General features: G+C 43.6%; 1 protein-coding gene across 2 annotated transcripts in view; it reads left to right on the plus strand.

The window, feature by feature from the left end:
* The window catches only part of DDC (dopa decarboxylase), a 917,411-nt gene that overhangs the window by 857,686 nt on the left and 42,364 nt on the right, over nucleotides 1-17,361 (plus strand). For both annotated transcript variants that reach the window (XM_069613411.1, XM_069613412.1), the window contains exon 12: nucleotides 2,630-2,728. In XM_069613411.1, the coding sequence (XP_069469512.1) occupies nucleotides 2,630-2,728 (99 nt within the window). The remainder of the gene's footprint in view (nucleotides 1-2,629; nucleotides 2,729-17,361) is intronic.

A 17,361-nucleotide genomic window follows, 5' to 3' on the forward strand; every position in this document is an offset into this window, starting at 1 on the left:
GAAGGGTAGCTGGACTGCAGAGTGCAGGCTTCGGGATATAAAGATCCACAGATGAAGCAAACTCCGGACAAAGGGAAACAAGGAGGACAGCCAAGCACAGAGATGCGTAGTAGAGATGGAGGACTGGAGCTGGACTGCAGGCAGGTAGGAGCATGAGCGATAGTGAACAACAAGGAAGGCTAAAGGCAGGAGTAAGAAGGTACATGGAAGGAAGCAGAAAGGAAGAAAACTAGCATCCTGCAACAAAGAACCATTGTAACGCCTAGCTCACCTGGTCCCCGACATAGAAATAGGCTGCTGAGTTCCTGCTTTTCCGGGCGGTGATATCACGATTCTGCATAAGATGCAGCCGCAACACGATCCCCCATGTTGATTCCCATTCGGGAAGCGTCGCCTGTGTCTTTATAGAGAACATGTGGAAAGCCTGGGACTGCGGCAGTGAAACATGACAAAGAGACTTTTTTTGCACTTAGTTATAATTATTCATTAGATCTACCAAGCATTTTAAGGATATGCCTCATGAGCGGGAATGTTTCTTCTTGTTTTATATTACAGGTTTCCCTATTTCTTTTAGCATTACTTAGACAATATTATGTACTGAGTATTGAATTAAATTTCCTAGCATAAAAAACATTACATATGTTTTCTCAAACTATGAATTCCTGACTTAGAGTTTGTGTGTCATATGCCTACACCTGCCAGTATCTATTCATAAGAGGAATGGAAGTGTTGCTTATATGTACCATACAATTCCTATTTTGGCAGACATAGTATATAGGGAGGTGCCGGAATTGCCAATCCTTATTACCCACCAAGAAAGATTGAATTTTTGAAGTGAATTTGCATGCTGTGCACGTGCCGCAGGGAAAATGTCCCACCATGTATCCGCATAGGTTTTCTGAGTGTTTAAGTCTCACTCTGGGAATCGGTTCAGCTGGCAGGTTAGGTTTTACAAGAGGCCAATGCTTTTTTACCAGTTCTGAGGTGAAAAATGTATGTTCTGTCCCACATTGTGACTGCCTACATGCAAAGATCATTAACTGGAATTTCACAATAATTGGAATCACCAATCACTCGCTAGGGACATCTTCGTTTTTCATAATGCTCTCCCCAGTTCCTAGCTGTAGGGGACTTGCTCTTTCGTAAACTCTATGTATATGTTTTGTGTCATTAAGCTTTCATGATCCCTGAAGAAGCCCACTTATATAGTCACACAAATGAATGTGACAAATGAGTGAAACACGTGTAGGCAGGCGGAGGCATTTGACACACAACGACATACAAACTCTAAGTCAGGAATTCATTGCTTGAGAAAATCTGCGTGATTTTTTTCTTTCTTTTATGTTATGAAATTCAATTCAATACTCATAAGACTTGACATTAGACTTGATATTGTGATAGAATAAAGCCTTTAAAATAATTATTGTTGAATATTACCATATGATATAAATATATGTAATGAAAATGTGAATTGGTGAAATTACTATTTACTATTTAGTCAACATAATGTAACCACAAAATAAGAAATAGTTATATGTATGTATCTAAGAATATAAATAATGTATGGAGATTATTATTGTATTTCCGCTAAAACACAAGAGAAGGAATTACATACACAAATCTTATGAGAATCAGTAAATTGTTGCATCAGCGCATGATGGGGCAGAATTAGAATTTTAAGTCTTCACAGACACTTACCCTACTGACAACCCATTAAGGGGTAATTTTCCAATTCCCAGAGTGCAAACAGAGGTAGCAACTCAGGCAATATGCCTCGTTTAAAACTCTCTGCGCTCCTATGGATCTTCATGGTTTTGACAGGCAGAGTGGGGAAATTCTGCCTCCCTTTACTGCTTTGCGTGGTAAAGCCAAATGCCTTTTCACCAAGCCAGGATGTGATTTTCTTGCTGGTGGAAATCCATAGAATCCACTATGGAATCTGTTAGCAGCTGTTTTGCCATGCTAAATGCCTCATGGCACAAATACATGTCTGAGGCCATTCCGCCATGGGACTTGAAGCAGCTACACCTCCACGCTTCAAAATCAAAAACATTCTGCAGATTCTCTAGGACTGGAGTTAGAAATTACCCCTTACTAGATTATTTAGGGCATAAGGATTAATATATGTTATTTACATTCAGCATTTTCTTCTCCCTACAGTTTTATAAGCATTGTAGAATTTGGTCATGAAATGCTCTATTTAGGAGTCCTCCAGGGAGACTGGTGAAAGAACACTTAGGTACTGTGTGTTTTTCATGTTCATCTTCAGCAGAGGGTAGGCCTGACGCCATGAGGGCCTGATTCATGTCAGGAGTGTGGCCGACCCAGGGCAGAGATTTGTGCATGAAACACATCCATAGGCAGACAAAATACATAGGGCAAAATTGCCAGATGAAGTCCAAAAAAAGATGCAAAGGGAAAGAAACTCTCGGTACAGAACAGGGCATCCGGCTCTCCATCATCCTTACCTTGGCTTCCCTTGGGTTTCAGTTATGACCAATGTGTTCCTAGAGTAATTGCATCCTCCATTTTGCAACTCAGACTGCAACCTTTTTTCAAACCATAAATTAATTTCATAACATGTTGAAATTGATGTAATTTGTACTAATACTCTCTGTTGCATTTGCAGCACTGGCAAATCCCTCTCGGACGTCGATTCCGTTCCCTGAAAATGTGGTTTGTGTTTAGGATGTATGGCGTTAAAGGACTACAGGAATACATCCGCAAGGTGACTGCCTTTCTTACTTTTTTCCTCTTAGGTCTTATTACTAAAGTTTTAAACTCTGTTAAATCTCTCAAATAATACATTTCTTGAACTGTATTCTGATGTGACCTCACACTATTAGGGACTTCATTTAATCAAAATACCAGGGGTAGTGGATGTGACATCACATGTCCCTTGTCCTCCCACCAATGACATCATAGGACATCATATGAACTGATCCCACCCCCGAAATGACATCACAGGAAGTGGTGGCACATGACCTTTCAACACTTGACCTTATAGTAAGAGTCATCACATAGCATCGTCCCTCAGTACACTAAGAAAAATATGGTTAAAATATCACTGTAATGTGACATACATTTCATACAAGAATGGATCATCATATGTAGTAGTATTATCAGTGTGTCAAGGCCCATGTTACCATGGTAAGTGTATGAACTGTGAGGAACCTCAGGGTGTCCTCACTTCTTTTCCCCTGGCATCCTCTGCTCAGGTGGCCAGGGAAAGTCCATCTCTTTTGGATCCCGACCCTGGGTGTGGATATGCGAGGGAGGATCACCTGGGTGTAGGGAACTTGGAGAGTGGGCAGAGGAGGTCTTCGGGTGAGACATGGTTTTCCTCATTCCATTTTCACAATGTACCTTATGTCCCAGCAGCCTTTGTAGGTTACTTTCCTCTTTTCTTCCTTTCAAAGTGGTCTGCAGAAATGCCAATTTTTTTTTTTACTAGGATGAGGAAGCGATCAACTAGAAGGATCCATCGTCCTTTGAGCGGCATAAACACACATCAGCTCCCTCTTGTTGATACTGATAAATATCAGCCCAGTACCAAAATGAGAAAGAAACAACCAGCAGTTATGCACACTTCCACTTATTCACACCACTTTAGTAATGAGATGAGGAAGAGGGCTTTGGAGGAGTTCAATAGTAATAGCCAGGCATGTCTAACTAATAGGTTTCAACATGACACCATGGTCAGGCAATTGGAGTGAAGGACTTGCGCCTGCAGTCATTTGGCAAGTCCCAGGTGTATGAGAATGGTGAGCGCCCAGCAGAGAGACAGAGACGGCCTGGAGAGAAGGACGTGCTTGTAGAGGCAGAGAGGCTGTAGAGGAACCAGCATGCGTGAAGCCGTGTTGCACAGGAGTGCAAGAGAGAAGCCGGAGCCAAGTCTGGCCGGGAGAGTGTTTTGAATTCTGCTGCCCTGCCTGCCCGATGTCCACAACTTGAGTTGTGGGGCACCGAAGCCTCCCGATTGGCCCAGGTTTCTGAGAGCGAGAGGTGCTCTCAGTAGCTCCTGCGGGGGAAGAACAGAGCTACGTGCTGCAGAGGATGGTGAGCATTGCTCGCTGTGGCTCTCACAAGGAAAAGACAGATTGAACAAAAGCCAGTAAGCAGAATCGAGAAGCCCAAAGTGCAAAGAAGGGAACCCTCATGCTAGGGTGCTTCGGGTGCTGGAAACAAGCATGCCTGGATGCCAAGCAAACTGAAAACTATTACTAGTGCTGTGAGAGGCCAAACCAAGTGTTTGAATACTGAACAAGCTGCAAGGTATTACAATTACTTCTGAAAGTTGAAACAAGCATTATTGAATACAGAACTAGTTGAAAGGCATGATGAGCATATTTGAATACAGCACAAGACAAAAGCAAGTGATGGGCACGTATGAATGAATGAAAGCAAGGTGGTGAAAAGGGGTGAACACCACAGAGTGAATAGTGTGGGACACAAGTTGTGGCAAAGTCAAAAGGATTGCCAAGAAGACTGTGAAATGAGTATTGGCTCAGGATACAGGACCCAAAGAACTACAGGTTAAGAGAGAAAACCTGTGCTGGCAAATACCGGAAGAATACAGAAGCATAACAAAGTGCATAGGGTTATCAGTTGAGTGACCTGTAATGGGTGGACCGTGTGGTCCGACAACTGCGACTAGACCGAGCGACGCCTACTTGGAACGATACGTGTTTTACAACAGATACAGAAGAGAATGGTCAATTTAGAAAGAGAGCAATCTATGTGAACTATTGAAAAGCATAGCTGACCAAGGGTTGAAGCTAGAAGATTGGAACTGATTTTGGTTTTGGAAGTTGAAAGAGTTGAATTCTTGGGGAAGGGAACCCTGAGACCCTTCTTTTTTAAATCTAGAAGATTTAAACTGGCATTTGTTATTTTTCTTTTTGAAAGCTGGAAATGTGAATTCTTGAGGAAAGTAACCCTGAGCCCTCAAATAGAGAAAAGCCTGGATGACCAAGAAGGTTTGGAATTGGTATTGTTTTTGGAATTGGGACCAGAAGATCTGAATTGGTATTGTCCTTTTTGAAAGCTGAAATATTTGTACTCTCGGGGAAGGGGACCCGGAGACGTTGTGAACTGAGCTGAACTCTTAGAGAAGAAAACCTTGAGACTTTGTGAACTGTGTTGAATTAACTGTTCTGAATTTGGGCAAGGGGAAAGCTTAGTATAAGTCAAGATCTGGAAGAGGCTCAGAACTTTATTTTTCGACACTATTTCTTACTTTTTCATTCAGACTTTGCACAAACATTCATGGTTGGGTCTATAATCATTCTGAAATCTTTTGTCCAAATTTGTCAAACGGCAACAAATCTAAAAATGTTGAGGACCCCCTCTAATTTTGCCTCCTCTTGACAAAATCACACCAAACTATGCATAAATATTAATATTTAGGTCTAAAATACTTTTTGCAATCTTATGTGCTGATTCATCAAATGGCACCACATTTATAAGCCTTTAAAATATGTTGGGGCCCCCCTATAATTTTGTTCCCTCTGGACAAAACAGCACCACACTTTGCAGAACCATTCAGAGTCAGTTGTCGAATGAAATTCCAAATGTTCGTACAGTTTCATTGAGTGGTGATAAAGTTATAAGCCATCCAAAAACTGCTCAACATCACAGGACTGCCCTGGACATCCGGATTGTTCATGGACATCTGAGTTAAAAAAAACACCTGTTTATTTGTCTTTTTAAGGCCATATCCCATCCCATCCTCATCACCTCCCCAGAGATTGTTTCATTAGTTTGACAAGTGTAATGTCGTGTTTTTTAATATGTTTTCACTGTGGTGTTCGCGGACAGCGGTGACTGTCCGTGAATCGGACATGGTGGGCGTTTAAAAAAATCTGACACACCTCATGCTTTTCATCATCCAATTAGTGGGCGGGTCCAATGTCTGCGGACATCACAGAGCCCTCTGGGCCAATCAGAGGCCCGTCCGCAGAGCGAACAGGGAAGTGAGTCCACGGACCAAACACAGATATCACACATTTTTTGTACCTACATTTTGGCCGTTTTATAAAAACTACTGAACAGATTTTAAAAAGCATGCTTTCGGGACCAAGTCTTCACTCCTGGGGTAAATTTGGTGAAAATCCATCCAGTGGTTTGGGCTGTAAGCTTGAGCAAATCTTTTTTCATTGCATCTATGGGAAAAAACACACATCCTGGGACCCCCTTATAACTTTGAGCCCCCCCCCCTATTTTCACAGAAAAAACTTTGTTAAATGGACATTATGGTTAAGTTGCACTAATAAAAGCTTATGAAATTTGGTGATAAAACATTGTTAAAGGGACGTTATGGTTACAAGTAAAACCAAAAAGAACTAGGAATTTGCCAGCAATGGTAAGCTAAGCAACCACTGTGTGTGCAATCCTAAGACTAACACCCAGGACATCGAAGATGGCATCACAAAACTTTGCAGACCCATTCAGGGTCAGGTCTAAAATGATATTGCAAAATCCATGCACACTGAATCAGAGATGGAATTGTAATATAAATCATTGGTACTCCGTACCACTAGTTTGTTTGCTTTTTACAGAGCATACCTTTAGTTCAAAGGCTCAAGAAACGCATCCTGGGCTGGACTATTTCTTTCTCCTGAGCCAAATATAGAATCGTCTGAGGCCGGACATTCAAGCGCTGCCAGTTTCCCAAATCACAGCCAGGCATGGACACACACAGCGTCTGTAGCTATGTAGCCTGAGCAGCTTAACGACCTACAAACACATTTTTTATATCAGTGGCAGAGCCTTTCATTTGCATGATGGAAGATTTCCAATCCACAGAGCTCGCAAAGCACCAGTTACCTTGCAAATTCATGATAGTTAAAGTGAGCAACACAAAGCACCCCACTAGGTATATGTTGATTCTCATAGCCTCTCAACAGCCTTTGATTGGACTGATAAAATTCATCAAACATATTATTCTTGAATTTTAGATTCTGGGATCCTACAGGCCATTCCATCACCTTTCAGGTGGGAGACACTGGGGCTCATCCAGGTTTGGCAAGTATCTCATGGTTCAGCCGGAAGCTCTCCTTCTTGACTGAGCCACTTAAGTTCCATAGGTCATTGCTGAGATGCTCCTTTGCTTGGCCCTGGTTTTCATTCAAGTTGACAGTGAGTATCCTCTCCAGAGGAGATATTGGGAAAAGGTGGATGCTGTAGGGTGATCTTCTCCTGCTTAGTTAGCGCAATTAGTACTAGCATGGGGACCTCTGGTGTACCAAGAGTGGGATGCATGTGTTATGAGGGGTTCCACTTCCCTTAATGGAGGGGTGAGGAGATGAAATGCTTTCTTTGGGGCATGGAAGCCTAGTAGGCAATTTCATAGGGCACGCCTCGTTAGGATGCTTGCAGTGCCTGGTCCTGGGTGGACCCAAAGCAACATCCACAGATGCTATAGTATAAATATACATTCTGGCCAGATAAATGGGCCCTTTAGCCAGGGTGGTCTGCATGGGTATTCAGTAGTAGGAGTGCTTGCCTTGTCATGAAAGTCAAATAAATTGAGGGGGTGTGGACACAGCATGCTTTTTGGTCTCTGTGGTATTATCATAGACTCATCCATCACTGGCTATGGTAAGACTCCATAGTAACCACTGGGACGAGGAAGAAAGATGTGGAGGTAATGCTCTGACTACTTACCAGTAGTCTTCCCTACTTCTACATTTACGGTTCCTCATTACAGTACTAACGACCTGCACCCCCCCCAACCCTTGAAAAGAGATGGACAGGCTCATGATCAGCTTGTTTAATATTTACAGGGACTGTGGGATAGTAAGGTAGGACCGCACACATTTGAAAACGTTTCCTGTCATTGAGATTGGTATTTTAAAATTAAGTACCGTGATGCGGTTGAGTAGGACTACAAAGTACTGAATATTATAAGTATTCAGAGCATAATTATTATCACCTTTGTGAGTCAATTCTGCACCGCCTTGGAAGTCGACTCCCAAATTAGGTGTTGCTTTGCATCAAACTGTGTGGTTTGCTTTCTTGTAGGCAGGCTATACTTGTCAACATGACTTTAAAAAAGAACACTTTTCTCCACATTAATTGGAAGGCTAGGGAAGGTTATGGAACTGCCATGCCCATTATAGAATGAGACTGTGTTCGATTGTTGACAAGCACATGTGGCCTATCCCTTAACAAAAGGGATAAACGGCAGCATCTCAACAACCGTTGCCATTGTTCGAGCACTTTCCACTGCTCTCACAGGAATGTCCATTATTTCCTGTGAGAAATCAGAGCGTCCTATAAACACTACGGCTGAAACATGTTTTAGTCAAGAGGTTTCATTGGCGCAATCTCAATCGCAGTTTAAATTTTCAGACAAAATAAAACAGAAGCACTTGATAAAAAAAAAACCTAGAATGATTCCTCATGGTACTTCAGGACGAACATACATGCCCTTAGCACGTAAGGGGTCTAGGAGTGCTTGGTGGCACGGAGGTCATGGGGAGTGGTGGGTGAGCCAAAGGGGTGCTTTGGGCTGGTTTGGTGGTCTGATTTGTAGCCTGTGAATATGTATATGTCACCGAACGTTTGGCTTGGTAACCTGAGAAAATGTGTGAGTCACTTTTGGGAATGTTTGCCCAGGCTTAACTGACTTAACTTACTGCTCACTTAACTGACAAGTAACATCTCTGTGAAAATTAGCATGACATTGCATGTACATTTAGGGTGCTGGTGCATAAAGCAAGCGGACCCCATATGGATATCCAGCAGTTGCGCCAGCATGAAAATCTATGCTAGCGCAGATGCTGAAGCATTTGTATGATGGAGAGGAAGGAGGTGGTGGAAATGCAAGTTGTGTTCCGCCGCTTCTCTCTGCCACACAAATGCTTGAAAATGGGGTATGACGTCAATGAAAGGCATTGCAGTCTTACTCAAGGCTTTTATGCCTTTCATTCAAGTTATGCCCCCCAAAGAACATGAGCTCCTTAGACAACATGAACAGTCCTCAAACCCCCATACACTTAATTTACACTGGCCCAAACTTCACCTACATAAGTCACACTAGATTTATTTTCTCAATACCAATATTAAATGTAGGTGCTTCCCACCTATATGGATTGATGGGGTATGATGTTGTAAACTGGGGGATGCAGGGATGGAGACAAAGGGGCTGATTCATGGAATTATTTGTGCCGAAAAACAGTGATTTGTGCACCATTCTGCCCACAAATCCCCATTTGTTGAACAGGGAATTGCAGGCAGAATGGCACACAAATCCCTGTTTTTCGGCGCAAATTATTCGATGAATCAGCCCCAAAGTGTCCCTCATAGAATGGCCATACCCGACCAAGCTAAAGCGCTTTGCTTTATTAATGGTCTTAATGTCATACAAGAAAATCATAATGAAACAATTACTTTGCACTCTAAAATGTATAAAACAGTATTGCCCTCATTAAGGATATGCGCTGAGACATTTACAATGTTCAATCATAATGAAACCTTTGAACACGTACCTTATTTCCATACATTACCTGTCCAGATATTGCCACGGACACACTGGGGCTCATTTTACATGAGCCGAAACGTGCATGGCGTAAAAGCTTTGAGTAAGGCTTTTACGCCATGCATTAATGTCACAGGTCATTTTCATTAATTTGTATGGCGGAACACATCTTATGTTTCTGCCACTCCCTTCCTCTGCAACATACAAATGCTCCAGCATTTGAGCTGGCATGCATTTTCATGCCGACGCAAATGCTGGGGACCCCTATGCAGTCACCCGACTTTATGTGTCAGCAAAAAGCAGGCAGGCTCCATAGGGATCCATTGGAAATGCTGACTGCCATGCAGACATAGCGGACAGCATTTATTTCATTTGCACGGCAGAGTGCGAAAGGTGATTGCAAAAGGCAACATACACAATTGTACACCACCTTTTACCCTCACCTTTTGCATTCTGCTGTGCATATGATGAAAACTCAGCTGCGGGCACCTGCCTACCTGTAAGTCTACAAGTAACGGGTCTCGACAGGCGAAATACAGTTTCATGGAAAATTAGTCCCACTTAAATTTTTTTGGGGTTTGGGGTCATGAGACTAGCTCCTCATAGGATTTGATAGTCTTATAAATAGTACTAATATTGCCAATTTATGCAAATTGCCATGAACATAGCAAACAACACCAACATTTGTCTTTTGGCACCTAAGCAAAAGTGGCTACTAGTACCCAACACAGATGATACACAGTTATGAACCAATACATTATGAAAACACTTATGTCCATATCTACAGGTTATAGCAAAACAAAAGAGATAATGGCTGAAAGGTTTAACATTAATCTTAACCACTGGCATTCCTCTGGGAAACCCTCAAAATCATCGTTCTTCACCTGCCAAGCCATTACAAAGGGGGGAAGACTATATGCAAATCAGGCTTGGTCCCACCCCAAAAGGGGCAGTCCAGCCTGAACTGCTTGGTAACATGCCTTCCGCATGGAACCACAGCCATCCCCAAACATGTTTTGGACTCCGTGGGCCTAATCAGTGAGGAGTAGCTTGGGTCTATATGCACAGCAGGCATGAAAAATTTCTGCAGATGTAGGTCAAATACCCTGTTCTATGGAATATCTTCCATGCACAGAAGTAGTTTTAGCCGGATCTCAGGGCAAGTATGGCTGTGCACATTCTCAGTTTCCAATGCACAGAAATCCTAAGGGGATTATAGAAATTGGGTTTTTAAGGTAAAGTGACTCTCTGACCAGTACATCCTGACCCCCACCTTTTCCCATATTACTATTATTTTGTGTTTTTTACATAGCACCACTATCACCAGAAATCTAGTGTCAGAGTGCTTGGTAACTGATGCTACTTATTACCACATATCACATGGTAAATTGGAGGGCTGAGTTGGCCCTACCAAGGTATCAAACCCATGACACACAGCATTGTCCTGTTACCAAGGTGAGCATGTTATGCTTCAGCTACCCTCCTGGTTTATACAACTATGCAACACCTGCAGGTTTGTCACTTCTTTGAGGCAGGAACTTTGCATGAGAGGAAGCAATGTAAAAGCTTGGGCAATGAGTAGTAAGTGTCAGTGCTGTTAAATATGTCTAGGGCCCTAACCTCAGAAGCACAAGTCCAAATTGAGCAACAAAGCTGCACCTGCAATTCTTCCAACTTACGTATCAGGGTACACACATGTCTTACTGTTTTCTTGTTCACATCTTTGCAATTAACTGAAACAATAATTTTATGTCCTTCCAGGGTTGCACTGAATTCAATGATTTCCTTCCTCAATGTTGCCAATTGCCCCCCAAAGGTCCCTTCCCTCTGTTGACATTGGGAGAAGTGACCACAGAAAAGTCAATTTTCAGCAAACGTCATTGGGATAGTTGAAAAAGAGATGCGATGAAGGAAAAATATGTGGTAAAGGTTACTTTACAGCATACATATCCTAATGCACACATAGCAAGAGTGAAAGCAAAAGGGGCAAGGACAAGCATTTCAAGCAGGGGCATGAGGTGTTAGCATCTGCCTGCTGGTCACAATCTCATAAGGGGTGAGATGTTGACCGGACCTCGGCTGATTGCACAGAGCAAAGAGAGCCAATGGCAAGCAGTGGGGTCAGCTCTTGCAAATTGTATCACATAACTTTGCATGTTGCTCCTTAAGCAGGCCATTGAAGCATTGCACTAGACCGTTGGCTTAAGGGTGATAAATGAAACAAAGCTTGTGTTTGATGCCTAATAAGGACGTTTCTTCTTTAAACAGTTCATTGGAGAAGTGCGTGCCATTGTCAGACCTTAATACTTGGCACACTCCCCACTGTGGGAAAACCTTGTGCACAAGGAATTTAGCTGCTGATTTAGTGTCACAGTGGACACATGATCCTGCCTTAAGGCAACGGGAGAATGAACAAGCCACTACAATTACGTAGCGTTAGTTGGTGCACCTATTTTGCATATCAATTTAATCAATATGCAAATTGCAGGAAGGCCCTGAGGCATGAGGTAAGGTTGCTTTAACAGTTTTTAGCATATGCCCTGCAGTAAACCGCTGACATGTTACGCAATTGGCAATACATTCTGCTACATGTTTATGCAAATTAGGAATTAACCTTTTTTCCTGGAGATCAGCTGTAATGCTTTTTTTCAATGTGTGTGCTGGGTGGTGAAGCTGATCAAAAAAGCCACCTTAAATAAATCCACAGGCCTCACTTGCATCCCTGAAAAGTTTTGACACCAAATTAAATCAGTGGGGGACAAGGAACACCCCCTTTTTCCACAATGCCTGTTCCTGTATGGACGCTCTGCCCTGTAACTCTGTTATCTGCGTGATTGGTAGAGTATTATAGCAGTCTGCTAACTGCACCTACTTCTGTGTCATGCATGTGAATATGGATGGCTTTTCTGCAATAATAAGTTTCTTGTTTTGCTGCCATGTCTACTGCCTCATTTCCTCGTGACATGAAGTCTGTAACTCCTGTGTGGGGGCGGCACATTTGAGCACTACTAGAACTGATGGTAACTGTATCATTTCTATCAATCATTATAGCAAGTGTGCATGCTGCATCAGTGCCCGTCACGTTTCCTGAAACCCCTCCTCTTCCAACTAGACAAATCAGAATGTACCATGGATGTAACATAAGCTGAATCACTGTAGATAGTGGCACAGCAGCCCTCACATATCTCTACTGCTGATATCAACACCACCATTTCAGCTGCTTGTGCTAAATAATGTGATGGAAATCTCATCTGTGTTGCCACCTCAAAATCCCGCCTGTCAAAGTGCACTACTGCTGACCCAGTTTAGTGACATTGTGTGTTCTGGTCAATCGCCGATGAACAATCAATGAAGAATATCTCTCCCTTTCACTGTGTGTTGATCCTTTAGTCCCTCTTCATATGTGGTGCAATCATGTACATCATCAGCCTCCTGTACTGCCTGGGCAATGCATGTCACAGGGTTGACAATGTGGCACCTCACAATGTGAATTGCTGGGTTCAAAAGTATAACCTCATACCCTGACACTTGTTGGGTGGTGACGGTAGACTTGTAATTTTCCAGAATTTCAAATACTGCATGATCTAGATAGACCGTCACTTGACAACCAATCGTTACGGCAGATGAATTTTCAATTGCGAAATCTGCTGCTGTGACTGCTTGCTCGCATGGAAAATGCCACTGCATCCAAAATACCATTGTAATAAGCCAGGGGATGTGTCCTTGGGTCCTTTCCTGTGTGAGGACTGCCATCATCACTTCCCCATTAGAATGGGAGAACAATAAAAATGCTTTGTAGTGACCTGGATTTGCTACTACTGGTGCATGCATTAATGCATCTTTTAGTTCCTTAAAGTAATTTATCACTTTTGCCATCCAGGGGATGGGACCGTTCACCTTCTGTGCTGCCTTGAGCTCCTGCAGTAATGGTTTAGTGTGGCTGGAAAAGTCAAAAATCTAGGACTTGCAGTAATTGCACAAGACCAGGAACTACTGCATTTCTTTTACTGTGTTTGGCTGGGGTGTATTTCGTGCCGCTGCTGCCCCATCAGGTGTTAATCACCTCCCTTCTGATGACAATATCTGCCCAAGGTAAACTATCTTTTTCTGGCAATATTGCAACTTTTTTCTGTCCACCTTGTACCCTTTGTCTGCCAATAAGGTCAAGAGTGTTATTGAATCATCTCTGCACACCAGGAGGTCATCCATGTATTGCATCACTGTGCTCTGTGTCTCTAAATTTCTGAAATTTGCCTGTAATACTCTAATAAATATGCTCAGGGAATCACAATACCCTGTGGAAGTCTGGTGTGTTGGAATCACTGAGTAAGTAAACGTGGTGAGGTTCCTGGTATCTTCGTGTAATGGTATCGAAAATAATTCATTCTTAATCACTGTGAAGCATGTCATCCCCGTGGGAATATTACACAAGATTGTAGCTGGATTTGGTACCATCGGAAAACTCCACAATATTGTTCAGTGTGCAGAGATCATGCACCATCCTCCAAGAGCCCCCCTTTTGCTTTTTTCACAGGGTACACAGCCGTGTTACACAGGGAATCTGAATACTGTATCATGCCCTTTTGCCATAATGCTACAATAGGGTTGTATATCCCTTCTTCCACCTCCCTGGACAAGGGGTACTGACTGACCTGAGGCAACACAGCCCCCTCCTTCAGTATTATGGATACTGCCCCTATCCCCTTCTGCTGTCCTACATCATGAGGCCCTCTGGTTCGAATCTTTGCAGGTAACTTCAGCAAATCTAACTGCAGGTGGATTGGCATCTCTCTCACGAGAGGCGCCAGCTGTGTGACCTCCCTATGCTGAACGCGGAAGTGACATGGTATGCTAATCCCAGACACCATCTCTTTTATGTCCTTGTTGTCATCAAAAAGTTCTTCATCGGTCAAGTCAGTCAAGCGATGGGTGGGGTCAAAACACAGGACAGTGTGCCATCCAATACTATTCTCATCTATACCCTGTAAAATCACCTTTTCCGTTTGTGTTATTACCACATCTGGCTATATTTTGATAACAGTTCCTGGTGCCACATCCTTGTGAGCCAGTGGTCTGAACAAATATTTTGTGGGCAAACAAAATGTGTGATCTCTTCTCCTAGGTACCCATCCTAGCAGCACCTACACCCCATAGAGGAACTACTAGGATCCCTTGTTGTGTGCTCTGGGTGCACAACGATTGCACGCCTGAAAGTGCTCTGTTTTAATACACCCCAAAAGTGGAGCACACTATACCTTTGTCAGTAAATGAAATGGGCATGTTTAATTTGCTCATAATATTGTTCCTCAATTTGTTAATCAGAGTTTCTTTGGAGTAGAATAGGGGTGCAACTATTTCCTGATCGCCAATGGTAAGGGGTAGGCCTTTGGTGAAAGGAAGTGTTAGGATAGCTCCAGAGAATCTGTGTGTGTCCATTATTATGTCTGACAAAGGGAATCTTCCTTCTCTAAAGCAAGATTTGGCAGCCCCTGTGTCAGCCAAAAATGAGAATGGCTTACCACCTATGCTCACTGTCTCCTGTGGTTCCTCTTCCGGGTCTGCAGTTACTGATAGGATTGGGCACTCCAGAGCCTGGCTGTCTTATTGTGTGTTTATATTGGTGGTGGGAGGTAGGAAAGGATTGCCCCCCAATACTGCTGCTCTAGTATACTATGGTACCGTGTCCTGGGGTAACAAGTTGGTGTCCCATTGCTTGTTGGTTGTCTGTGCTGTATCTGTACCTGCATCTGTGCCTGTGCTTATTCCTGGAGAGGATTCTGCAGTTGATGTTGCTCTGGGGCGCTGCCAGTGTGCAGGACAAATGGTGACTGCGGCTCAGAAGCTGGTTGTGTGGTTGGCACTGGTGTATGCTGCTGAGATATTGGCACATTTGGGACACTCGAGATAACCAAGGGTTGCTGTGGTAACATGGTCTGAACCGTTTGGGGAAATACGTTGTACGAGGGCCATGTTTGCTGTTGCTGCATACTCTAATTGTACTCTAATTGTCTGGGGAAACGTGTATTGTATGGGCTGCATTTGCTGCTGTGTTTGTGAGTACTGAGGCGTATTGTGGTAGAGCGGGGTGCCATCAGGGCCACACTGTGTTTGATTTTTCCTACATTCCCTCGGAAAGTGTGCTATTCCTCCACAAGCCGTATTGTGGCCTCGCTCTTCCATATCTAAAACCCCTTCCTTGTTGGGACCCGCCTCGTGTTCTTTGAAAATACCACCTTTGTGGGACATACCCTCCTTGCGGTGTGAAAACCCCTTGTGGTGCGAAAACTCTTTGTGGTGCAAAGGTGCCTATGGTGCAAAACCTACCTGGCGTGGAATCCCTCCCCACTGCACAAAACCTTGTGGCATAAATACCCCTTGGGGCACAGGTCTCCCTGGTGTAAGGGCAGTTAGGACAGGTTCGTCCATGCTGATTTTAGCCAATTTCTTCAACACCAAAATGTGCCTGCACCTTTTGAGAATCATCTACCTTCTTTCTATACACATCCTGGTTTGCCTTGCAGTGATGCTTTATGTTGGCCTGTATCGCTGATCACCCCTTATTCACTATCCCTATTATCTTCCTTAGTTCAGCCTATACTTCTGCTGGGAAGCCTCTCAATAGGATGTGGTCAAAAACAGGCATGTTAGTGTCCCATGTTTGTCGTGTTTCTAAATGCCTCCTCTCTTTAATCTCCTGAATGTAGTGTACGGCTTCATGCAGAACCATAGTTCGACCAAGGATGGACTGCATGTCAGTCGAATCTGGGTACATCTTGCACCTTCCATACATTTGTCCTGCAGTTATTGAATAGCACTCCGTCATGAGCATCACTGTTTACCATCACCCCCTCATACCTCACCTTCCACCATAAGTCATTGGCTTGTTCCCCCAAAAGGGTATCAAACAAACTCTTCATGTCGCCTACTGCCAAAGTGATCTCTGCTGTCTATTTTTCTAGGGTATACATCCATTTTCCTGAACCCGTGGTGTGGGATGGCAAACTGCTCATCATATTCTCTTTGTCCATATTTGGCCAAGGGGCATACTGGGTACCCCACAACCTTTCTGTAATAGGGGGAACTGCATCTTCAATTCCATAATCTCTCCCTTTTCTCAGTCCCCTTTGGTTGTAGCTACAGCTTTGCGGGTCGTCCTTCTCCTAAGTCTCTGATGATGGCCTACCGTTCCTTTCTTCCTCCTCTTCACCCATATTTTCCCCATTTCCTCCACCTCCCTGGTCCCGCAATCTGAATCATTTTTCAAGTGCCCATGTGATGGAGAATTTCAATTGACAATGGGCTTGCTATCTAATTTAAACATTATGTGTCCTGGTCCCCACATCGCTGCCCCTCCTCTTGCTCCCTTGCTGCGTGAACAAGCTCCTCCTTCACCTCTTTCAGCACCTCATCGATCTGTCGCTGTGCACTTTTCCCTATCTCTGTAACCAAGGTAGCACTGGCTGGGTCCCTTCATGTACTTCTGCCATGTGTGGTAGTGGTTTTTAGTGTATCTTTTTGTCTGTCTGGGGCATATCAGGGTTGGTATATCCTATGGTGGGCTTTAGAAGAAATTACCCAGTTATGGGCAGATATGATGGTGTTGCAGCAGCTGCTGTGCTCACTGCGGTAATGGGGGAAACCTGGGCAAGGGTGTGCACACCCTCCTTCACCCTCCCCCCCATGCCCATTGGCGCTACCTCCTCCTCATATAATTTCCACAATTCCAATACGGCCTGTATTTTCTTCAACTTTTGTCCCTATTATTTTGCTGTGAGATAGACAAACATATGCCCTATGATATCCCGCTTGTGGGTACCCTCTGCGGGCCATGGTGTGAAAAGTTTACACACTGTGTCCCATACCCACTCAAAGTGATA

This window comes from Ambystoma mexicanum, chromosome 5p, assembly GCF_040938575.1.
Source record: "Ambystoma mexicanum isolate Mex_15411 chromosome 5p, UKY_AmexF1_1, whole genome shotgun sequence".
Lineage (NCBI taxonomy): Eukaryota > Metazoa > Chordata > Amphibia > Caudata > Ambystomatidae > Ambystoma > Ambystoma mexicanum.